Genomic DNA, 11,752 nt, shown 5'->3' with positions numbered 1-11,752 from the left:
AGTTATACAGGAGGAAGTTTTCACCCCATACACGGGTACACTGGGTTATACGGGAAGATGGTGTCACCCCATGGATGTGTACAGTGAGTTATACAAAAAGATGGCGTCACCCCATACACAGGTACACTGGGTGTCAGGAGTGGAATTTTACTGAAGCCTGAAGTTTAATGACTTTTGTGTTTTTGGGTTGCTACCCACGTAAAACAGAACTCGTCAGACATCAGAGGTCCCACACAGCGGAGAGGCCGTATTGCGGCCCTGACTGGAAGAAAGCTATACACGGAAATATCAGCTTGTCACACATCTGAGGCAATGTTGAAATCAGAATTTTTTTCAAGCTGGGTGGGAAGAAATTTTAGGTGGGTGGCACCATCTGTATTGTGACCCAATTGTTCAGTAACTATGAAAAAACAGCCGGATGGTTACTGAAAAGTGCCGGGTGGTACACCCGGCTAAAAGGGGCTGGAGAAAACACTGTGAGGATTTACACAGGAGAGACATGATATATATGCCCAGAGTGTGGGAAAGGCTTTCAATAGAAAACCCAGCTATTCAAACATTAAAGATCTCACACTGGGGAGAAGCCATATTCCTGTCCTGAGTGTGGAAAACAATATTAAAGGAATGCACAACTTATCGCCCATCAGACATTTCACACAGGAAATAAGCCGTATTCCTGTTCTAAATGTGGAAAAGGTTTTTCTCAGAAGTCCAATAATCAGGTAGGTGGGACTGAGGGCCCCATAAACCCACCAGAGAGAAATTTCTGTAATCTGTATTCCCAGCATGCCACACAGGAAGATCAGGAGATCCCTCACCATCATCAGGTAGGTGAAGCTGAGGGCCCCATAAACCCACCAGAGAGATGTCCCCGTCCTCTGTATTCCCGGGATTCCACACAGGAAGGTCAGGAGATGCCTCACCATCATCAGGTAGGTAGAGCTGAGGGTCCTATATACCCACCAGAGAGATGTCCCCGTCCTCTGTATTCCTGGGATTCCACACAGGAGCATCAGGATATCCCTCACCATCATCAGGTAGGTGGGACTGAGGGCCCCATATACCCACCAGAGAGATGTCCCCCATCCTCTGTATTCCCGGGATTCCACACAGGAAGGTCAAGAGATCCCTCACCATCATCAGGTAGGTGGAGCTGAGGGCCCCATAAACCCACCAGAGAGATGTCCCCGTCCTCTGTATTCCCGGGATTCCACACAGGAAGGTCAGGAGATCCCTCACCATCATCAGGTAGCCTCTGTATTCCCGGGATTCCACACAGGAAGGTCAGGAGATCCCTCACCATCATCAGGTAGGTGGAGCTGAGGGCCCCATAAACCCACCAGAGAGATGTCCCCATCCTCTGTATTCCCGGGATTCCACACAGGAAGATCAGGAGATCTTCCATGTTAGGTCAAACCATAAGATGTTCCATATTTCTATTCTTCTGGTTTAGAGTGAAGATCTGATGGATGGAAAAGTTGAGGTTAAAGTAGAAGAAGAAGAGACATCTGTGAAGGATGATCAGAAATATACGGAGGAGGCTGGAATGATGAGGACATTCATAGAGGAGGACACTCCTACACAGATCAACATAGGTCAGCCATCATATATTCTTCATCTCTGCTCACTGATTGGTCCAGAGTAGGGTGGGAGGTGAGTATTATCAGCCAATAAAAGGCTGGTAATAATCCCCTCCTCCTTGTGGGTGTGTGTAGAGCATGCTTCCTCCAGCCCCCATTGGTTCTTTCTCTTCTGACAGGGCTATGTAAATGTAGAAGTGATGCGGGAGGAGCTCCAAAGGCCCCCATGACTGAAGAGGGGAGGAGTCTCCGCTGGTTGGGACCTCCCCAGAGGACATCTGCTGCCTCCATCTACCTGATCCAGATGGAATGTTGATTTGGGTGAAGTAACCCTCTCATATCCGGCCATCATATTTTTCTATTTTCCAGGACACTCCATGGAGAAACCCTCAAAGGATCGTCTGACTTTATCACCAGATTGTAAAATGGAGGCCATGACAGGAGATTGTGCGGGAGAAGAGACCATCAGCTCAGTTATAGATAGACCCTACAATCCCTCTGACTCTGAGCACACTCCTACTGTGAAGGATGGTGTCGGCATCCTGAAAGAGAAGACATTTTCCTGTCCTGAGTGTGGGGAGAGGTTTTCATATAAATACCATCTTACTGTGCATCAAAGGTTGAAGAAGATTCATTCCTGTCCTGAGTGTGGAAATGTTTTCTTCATAAGTCTGCACTGATGACCCATCAGAGGTCGCACACAGGAGAGAAGTCATATCCGTGTTCTGAATGCGGGAAAAGTTATCTTTTAAAATGCCATCTTTCTGCACATCAGAGGCTGCATACGGGTGAAAAGCTTTTTTCTTGTCCTGAGTGCATAAATCAGCCCTGGTGACACATCAGAGATGTCATACAGGCGAGAAACCATATAACTGCCTTGAGTGCGGGAAGAGTTATTCATGGAAAGTTGTGCTGGTCTTACATCAGAAAATCCATGCAGAGGACAAGCCACATTCCTGTCCTGAATGCGGCAAAAGATTTTTGACTAAATCCCATTTGGTATACATCAGAGATCTCACGCTGGGGAGAAGCCATATTCCTGCCCTGAGTGTGGGAAAGGTTATCAGGTGAGATCAAACCTTGTAATACATCAGATGTCCCACACTGAGGAGAAGCCGTATGCCTGCCATGAGTGCGGGAAGCGATTTGTATGTAAATCTATTCTTATCATTCATCAGAGGTCTCACACAGGGGAGAAGCCATATGCCTGTTCTGAGTGCGGGAAAATATATACTTCAAAATCAGGACTGGTTAGACATAAGATCACTCACACAGGAGAGAAGCCATATTGCTACCCTGAGTGCGGGAAAAGTTTTTCATGGAAACCTCATGTTTGCAGACATCAGCAAACCCACAAATCCCAGATGGCCCACAAGGACATGTCGGGCGGTGTAGTCTGATTTACCTTACTGGGTAATGATTGTGACTGAAGAGCAGGGGGATCAGACTACACAGTTACCACAACCACTACACAGAAGTAGTAAACAGGCAGCTGAGATTGTTGTAAAGTGCCACCTGTTGGCTGAGGTGGTAAATATGACGTACAGAGTTAATCTTTGCTCTGCTTTCACTTTCTTCACTCTTTGTGCACTTCTGAATAGGGCTACAATAGGCTGGTGATCTACATCTGGCAATTAAACACACCTATAATGTATTTATACAATTAGAATTAATAAAATAATTAGAAAAATTAAATCAGCCCTTTTTGTAGAAAACGTCCTATCCAAGCAAAAACATTTCCAGACTATTATTTCCACATATAAAATAGTATGGGTCTCTGCGTATAGACATTTGTCATGCTTGGGGGGACAGGGCCACTAGGGGGTGCTACAGCTTGCACAGAAGTGGTGTGAGCCTTAAGGGGGTCCAAGGCGCAGAGTCTAAGAAGTAACCAGGTTTTCTCCAGAGCCCCTAGTGGTGAGGATGTTGCACAGCTAGTTACTGCCAAGTTTCAGTCCTTGGGCACACCAGGGTGGGCAGGAGGATACACAGAACCAAATCACTAGGCAAGGGAATTGTCAAGGAAGGCCGGGGTCGACGTAGGCAGCAAGCAAGAGAGGTCAGGTCACAAATCTAGGAAATAGAAACCAATGACAGAGGGCCACTGCAGACACAGGGACCAAAGGTGACACTGGAAGCAACAGGGAATAGACTAGAAACAACAGATTGGGCAAAGAGGAGTTAACACAGGAGCTGGACAGGGGAAATACTGAATTAAGCAACAGTTAGAGAGAAACTGCTAGGGGGCTCTGCAAGAGTGGAAACGCAATGCACAAAAGCTAGTTAAAATGCCAGGGATAATTAAGAGGCTATTTCCTGATTGGCTGGAGGGATGGGCGCAACTGAAAAAACATAGGAGAGCAGGCATGTCTAGAGTTAGTACTGCCTGCATGCACAGGAGAGAGGCATCTGCACTTTAGCGAGGAAGAGGTAAATGTGACAACATTGACAAGTTCACTTTATATTCACAATAAAGTATTGTCGACCCATAATAACACCTCATGGTATGGTACCTTTTGTTTTTTTCCAGTGGCTATAGTTTGTTTTGCTGCTAAAAGTATGAAAAAACATAATTTAAACTGAACATTTGTTAAAGTGGAGCAAAGCTAGCCTGAGATCTCTAGTGATAATTTTCTGGAATACTGTACTTAGGAGTTTGAATACTCGTCCTCAAAATCGAATTATAAATGAACACACCATACATGCAGTTCTGTGCATGTGTGGATATGAGCACGTGTAACTGTGTTTAGTTCAGTGTATCAAATGGAGATCAGTTTTGAGGCCAGTGGTGTTCTAAAACAGTTATGTTCCAAAATCGACAATTTAGAAATTCCAATGACGAGATCCAATCCTTGCCAAATAGTTCGGAGCTGGGGCAGGATGCATACCAATAATGGTTTATCAACTCAAGACATCCGCTTTCTCCAGAAGGGGATGAACTGTGCTGAAGCCATTATCCATCCACCATTGAAAGACTTCAGCCCTAGTAGAAAAAGAGGATTGCATTGTACTGACAGTAGTGGTAAATGTGGGGATAACCGACCACTTGAATATTTGATTCTATCCCAAACTTTTAAGATCTGTTGAAAATGAAAACTAATCAGAGGGTGAGATTTAGGAGGAAGCCACAGGATTACAGTATTAGGATTCAATGTGGACCCAAATAGGGGTTGCGGTACCCGTATATAAACTCACAATAGGAGCTATTTGGGCAGCTTGGTAATATTGGAGTATGTTTGGGGCTCCTAGTCCACTTTGTTTCCTGTGTGCAAACAGGATTTTGTGAGCGATGCTCAGATTTTTATTACAGATTTTTAGTACAGGAAGGGTGTGGAAATAATATAAAAGCTTGGGCAGAACAGTCATTTTAATTGAGTTCACTTTTCCTATCCACGATATTGGGTGGGTAGTACTAGTAGTGTATAGTTAGAGTAGAACAAAGATTCAGGTGTCCCAGTCACATGGATTCCCAAATGATCTAGATCAGCGGTCCCCAACCTTCTTTTGCTTGTGCACAGACTACTGCGTACATTTACCGGCATCTCATACAAACACCGCTGCGGACCACTTCCGGTCCGCGGATGGTGGTTGGGTGCCGCTTCGTTTTCCATAATGGATCATGTACTCGCGGCCCACTGAAAACACCACCGCGGCCCGGTGGTTGGGGACCGCTGATCTAGATAACTTTGTGCCCATTGAAATTTGAAAGAAGACTGCAATAGAAGCCTCGTTGCACTAAGGACGTTCAAATCAAGAACGTGGATTTGCCTTCGGCAATTGTTAACCCTGATATTTCTGCAAATTTGTGCAATATAGCTAGTAAATTGCCAAGTGAGATATTCAGCAGTGTGTTATTAGTATATCATCTGGGAACATAGTAAGTTTATGACAAGTACCATTTACTTCAATACCATGGATGTCAGGGCTGGACTGTATAAGGTGAGCTAGGGGTTCCAAGGCTAGAACAAAAAGAAAAAGAGGGCACCCGCCTAGTATCTCAATTAATCGGAAAAGGTGAGGAGTAATATGTTAAATACTGGACTTGGGCTACCAGGGCGGAGTATAAGGCCTTAAGCCATGATAAGGATTTCGATTTATCTCCATCTAGCAAGCACATAGACCAGGTATTCCCAGGAGAGGGAATCTTAAGCTTTATTAATGTCTAAAGCTAGCAGATTATACCCTGTAATTTCCTTTGTTGTACTGGATGCGTCAAACTGATAACTTCGCAGGTACCATCTGCTTGGCACAAATCCCACTTGGTCTTTGTGTACCAGAGTCGCTAAGAAAAGATTGAGTCTAGTTGCTAAAACTTTTGTGAGAAATTTAACATCTATATTTAGCAACAATATGGGTCTGTAAATCAATGGGTCCAGCGAATGTTTACCCGGTTTTGGAATCATGGCGATCTAAACCAATAGTGACGAATTAGGATGATCAGGATGTTTCCTAGGGAAATGTTAAGTGGTTAGCCAGATGATGAGCTAAAATATGGGAAAACGTTTTATAATCGCTAGCTGTGAACCCATGTGGACCAGATTTGTTTGATTTAGGTGTCTTTAAAGCCATTAAGATCTTGGTAATGATAAAATCAGCTTCCATTTTCTCAACCATGGCGTCAGTTAAAGTGTGAAATATTAAATTCACAAATAATTCATCAGCTTTCGGCTTGTGAAAACTTTGTGGTCCCGCATACAGTTTAGTGAGAACGTGTCCAAAGTTGTCCACAATACTACAGGGGTTAGCAGAGACAACTCCATTAGGGAGTTTGATTAACTAACTTAAGCTACATACACACTTCCAATTATTATCGTTGGTAAACGAACGACGAACGATCCTGCACGATATCTGCGATCGCTCGTATAGCACCGATCCTGTACATGCAGATAACTGCCGATAACGACACGATCGTTCGCAGATATTGTACACACAATAGATCCGATCGTTGGACGATTCGTTAGTTGCACATGCTCAGACCATGAACGATCACTGAACGACTGTACACACGAACGATGGTCAACGATCGTCGTCCAATCCGATCCGCCGGTTCGGTCGTTCATTTCCAGCGACTATTCTCGTTCGATTTTTGCCCAATCGGTCGTTCGTTTTGAACGATAAAAATTGGAAGTGTGTACGCAGCTTTAGGGCCCGGTTTTTTAACTCTGGCAAAGAAATTTCTTTTAGACCATCTTAACTGTATCTCCACCTGATAATCTAATAAGAGATTTAGTTTCACTTTTGTTCGCTATACTTGTTTACAATCACTGCTCGAGGGATTCAGCTTCCATTGTTTCTCAAGAGTCTCCAGTCTAGCTTTTAGAGTGACAGCAGTTCTTTTTATGGCGTGAGGCAAGTTGAATTAGGGCGCCTCTAAACGTGGCCCTATGTTCATCCCAGGGTGTAATAGGGGAAACCACAGAATGAGAATTCAAATCACAGTACTGTTGTAGTGTCTGCTCAATTTCCCCTTCACCTCTGGAGATGACAAAAGCACATCATTCAGACAATGTGAAACTCCGTGGAGGCTGGAGCTAAAGATTTACAGTGCATGATTACTGGGGGGGGGTGATCTGACCATGGTGTGGAAGGAATTTTGAGAATTTGTCGTAGAAAGTTTTGTGGTACATCTGAAAGATGTTGGGAGCGTAATAAGAAGCTATAGTCACCTCTGTATCATAAATTTGAAACTGTAATATTAAATACCTTCCAGTTTCATTATTTATCTCTTCAGTACATTGGCAGGGGATTTCCTTATGAAAGGTAACCAAAACACCCAGCCCTTCCTCCTGAAAAGTAGATTGAAACACCTGAGGATAACATTTATGGAAATACTTTGGACGTGACTCAATGGAAAATCTGGTTTCCTGTTTCCTAAACAGACTATACGTGCTTTCTGGGCAGCAAAGTGGATGAAAAAATTCCTGTGTTAATACGGGGAATTCTTGTACATTCTTGTACATTCTGTGCTAGAAAAAGACTAATGGGTTTTAGCCATATTTCCAAGATTTAAAGAATTGCAACAACCGGTAAATTACCTGTGAAAGGATGCCAAATCAGTAAATGGACAGGATAGATAGGGATAACACATACCAATGAACTGGGTCGCCTAAAAAATGCCAAATAAACTCTACCAATAATTTAATTTAAAAAACAGGAAAAAAACTGCCTAAGTGTGTAGTCATGCCTCGTGGCAGGACCAAAACCGGGGGGTACCATGTGTGCCCGGGTATGGGCTGCTCAATATTTGGCTATAGAATAATAAATAAAATACTTCCTCCATCGAGAGGGCCCACCGACGGGCAAACAGCTAAAGGAATTGAGGTCCCGTGACAGGAATAGGTCAAATCTGCCACTCCAATTCCTACGAATTGTTGAATGCAGAATACTACCGTCAAATAACAGATTCCTTCTGGCTCTTAATCAATGTGCCCAGGCTGGGTTGGTTCTTCACCACAGAGCTTGTCCCCTTCCTCCCTCCTGAAAAAAAAAATACCTGTCCCTCTCTCAAAACCTTCCCCCAGCTCTCTCTCCATGCAACAGGTTCCTCCTTTCTTTTGTTCCCCCTCCATGCTGCCATCTAGTGGTAGTTTAGGCACAGTGCCTTCGTACAACATAATGACATTGCTGACAGCATTAGCCCTAAAGTCTTTAAAGGACATATAAACACATCTGCTCCCTTACAGGGGCCACATTCGTAATCATTGTAAAAATGTAGGTATCTGGGCATACATATAGAACCATCGAGAGAAATCGTAAACCTATGTTTCATAAATTATGGTGGTTCATACAATACCAGTGTAACCCTCTCCGACATCCAGAATAGTCCCTCAATCAAGGCTATGTTCTCTGGAATATTGTCTGTGCCATGGCAACACAGAAAAGGCAGAGGGAGCTTAGGCAGCTAAACGCATGGCTTAAGTCCTGGTGTAGAAGGGAAGGGTTTGGGTTCATAGAGCACTGGGCTGACTCTTCATTGGGGTACAACCTGTATGCCAGAGATGGTTTGCACCTAAATGAAAGGGGAAAGATTTAGGGGAATGGTGGAGGGGTATTTACACTAGGACGGGGGGGGGGGACAGGTAAATAAGGGGCAGAAAGGTTAGTCAGGGGTCAGACACACAGAGTCACACGGAAGGGTGGCGGTGTCTGTATGTGAGAATTGATTTAAAAGTGAATGTGAAAGAAGAAATTACAGAGGGAACAAGCGATTAGGTTGAGGCATTATGGGTGGAGGTGAATGTGGGGGTGAATAACACACGATTAATGAAAAAGCAGCAAAAAGTGGAAATGTTTTAATCATGGGAGATTCCAACTACCCTGACACTGACTGGAGTAATGGCACTACAGGAACAGTAAAAGGGAGGAAATGTGTGAATGTGATACAAGATAATTTTATGGTACAGTTTATAGAAGCCCCAACTAGAAATGATACTCTGCTGGACCTAGTTCTTTCTAACAATGCAGAGCTTATAACAAATGTACAAATGTCCTCAAAGAACACAGAACAGAAATGGGAATGTTACAAGTCTGTTCTACAAAAGCACACTGAAATATATATTCCAATGGGTAATACGTTTAGGAGGCTAAAATTAAAACCTATGGGGCTCACAGCTGATGTAAAAAAGCCATAAGGAGCAAGAAAAGGGCATTCCAAAAATATAAAATATAACAAAAGATGTTAAAAGGAGATAAAATGTGCAAAACTTCAAAATGAAAGACAGATTGCAAAGGAAAGTAAGACAAACACCCCAAAAACGTTTTCAAATATATTAACCCCCCTAGCGGTAATCCCGAGTATGACTCGGGGTGGATTTTACATGCAAAAAGCAGTAATCCCCAGTCACACTCAGGGTTAGTTTAGAAGCCCCCCTTACCTTTGCCCCGCGCTCCAGCGGCGATCTGATAGTCCCGCTGTGATGGGGGCCGTGGCTGGGTGGGAAAAGCAGATTACAGAGTAATAAATTAAATACCACCCGAGTCCTGGCCACGCCGCTGCTCACATCAGTAGTATGATGCGAAGCACAATGCAGGACTTCTGCATTATGCATTACATCTTCACGGAGATGACAGCAGCAAAAGTAAATTCTGGGGGTGATGCCAGCTAACACCACCCCTGGAATTTGCTGTTGCTGCTCGCATCTCCTGGAAGATGTAATGCATAATGCACTTTATCTGCCAACAAAGCAGCTGCTGTCCCTGCCCTGACACAAGGGGGCGATACTTGAGTTATTGGATCTAGTTGTACACTCTCATGGGCCACAACATGAGTTCCTGATAGGGAAGGCGGTACAAGCACTCCTCCTCTAGTGGCACCTGAGCAGTTCAATAGCTTTGGACTGGTTTGGTAGATTGAGTGCTGGGGCTGCCGGTACATCCGCCTTCACTTGTCTCTGTTCTACATCATCGCTCCGTGCGCCCATTGCTTGTTCAGTGACTACAGATGTACAGACGCCATGATGACAACTTCAGATGTTTTCTAGATATCTTTATTAATCTTATAATACATTGTCTATCCACACCCTTTATATTTTACTGCTCTGCAGAATCCTCACCTTCTCATAATGTCTCTTCTCACCTTCCTTAAAACCTGAGCAAAACTTTCCCAATATCAGGACTGTAATACGGCATCATCTGGGTGACAGTTCTCATCAAGGGCCGATATTTGTGGGAAATGTTCCTTGGGTCAAGATGGCAAATGTTCTTGGTGTGAGGTCTTACAGTGTCTGATAAGTAATGATTTTCGTGTGTAACATTTCCCACACTCAGGACATGGAAATGGTTTCTCCCTTGTGTGAGATCTCTGATGTATAACAAGATCTGGTTTTCGTGCGAAACATTTTCCACACTCCGAACAAGAAAATGGCTTCTCACCGCTGTGAGATTTTTGATGTGCAACTAGTTGGCATTTTTGTGTAAAACTTTTACCACATTCAGGGCAGGAATATGGCTTCTCTCCTGTGTGAATCCTCTGATGAGAAATGAGATATGATTTACGGACAAAACTTTTCCCACACTCAAAACACGAATATGGCTTCACTCCCGTGTGATTCCTCTGATGAAAAATGAGTAATGATTTATGGACAAAACATTTACCACACTCAGAACACGAATATGGTTTTTCCCCTGTGTGAATCCGCTGATGAAAAATGAGTTGTGATTTACTGACAAAACATTTTCCACACAGAGGGCAGGAATGTGGCTTCTCCCCCGTGTGAATCCTCTGATGCGAAATGAGTTGTGATTTATGAACAAACCTTTTCCCACACTCAGAACATGAATATGGCTTCTCCCCTGTGTGAATCCTCTGATGCAAAACAAGTTTCGATTTATAGACAAAACTTTTCCCACACTCAGAACAAGAATGAAACTCTTCCCCAGTATGAATTCTTTCATGTACAGTAAGATGATATTTATAAAGAAAAGTTTCTCCGCACTCAGGACAGGAAAATGTCTTATATTTCGGAATGCAGGCACCATCGCTCACAGTAGGAGGAGTCTCAGAGTCAGAGGAATTGGATGGTCTGACAGTCCCTTCTCCCGCACAATCTCCTGTCATGGCCTCCATTTTACAATCTGGAGATAAAGTCAGACGATCCTTTGAGGGTTTCTCCATGGAGTGTCCTGGAAAAAAGAAAAATATGATGGCCGGATACGAGAGGGTTACTTCACCCAAATCAATGTGAGGTAATATGGGGGTGCAGGAGGAGAGACAGGTCATGGGGTGCACTCCTATTGTTGTGAGGTGATATGGGGTACAGAAGGGGAGAGACAGGTGATGGGGTGCACTCCTTTTTTTTTTGTGAGGTGATATGGGGGTACAGACCTGGTTTGTGGGAGTCATTTACATTACCCCCCCCCATAACAGGGCTACACAGTTCTTCAGAGTCCGGAGAAATAACCCAATTTTTCCCACCATTGACTTTTTTGGTGTTCGAATTCGACATTCGTTCACCTGAACAATATCTATATATACGACTGAATAGCTGTCAAATCGAATAGTGAGATATTCGACCAATACTTCTGTACAGTATCTCCTTCTTATTTGCTGGGGACATAAAGTTATATTGAGGAATGGAGATGGACCTTTCATATGGTGTACAGTATCTCCTCCTCATTTGTTGGGGCCATGACAATATATTGAGGAATGGAGATGGACCTTTCATATGGTGTAC

The 11,752-nt window shown here is 43.7% G+C and overlaps 2 protein-coding genes across 2 annotated transcripts in view; both read right to left on the bottom strand.

Moving 5' to 3' along the window:
- The window catches only part of LOC140338964 (uncharacterized), a gene marked incomplete in the record, with an annotated part of 329,302 nt that overhangs the window by 172,703 nt on the left and 144,847 nt on the right, over positions 1-11,752 (bottom strand).
- LOC140339140 (uncharacterized) overlaps positions 10,051-11,752 on the bottom strand; it is an 11,702-nt gene continuing 10,000 nt past the window's right edge. The window contains exon 2 of the mRNA XM_072423723.1: positions 10,051-11,031. Within this exon, the coding sequence (XP_072279824.1) occupies positions 10,264-11,031 (768 nt within the window). The 3' untranslated portion in view covers positions 10,051-10,263. The remainder of the gene's footprint in view (positions 11,032-11,752) is intronic.

The sequence above is a fragment of the Pyxicephalus adspersus genome, chromosome 10 (assembly GCF_032062135.1).
Source record: "Pyxicephalus adspersus chromosome 10, UCB_Pads_2.0, whole genome shotgun sequence".
Classification (NCBI taxonomy): Eukaryota; Metazoa; Chordata; class Amphibia; order Anura; family Pyxicephalidae; genus Pyxicephalus; species Pyxicephalus adspersus.
Note: the sequence above shows the minus strand (reverse complement) of the source record. Positions and strands in the feature narration are given on the sequence as shown.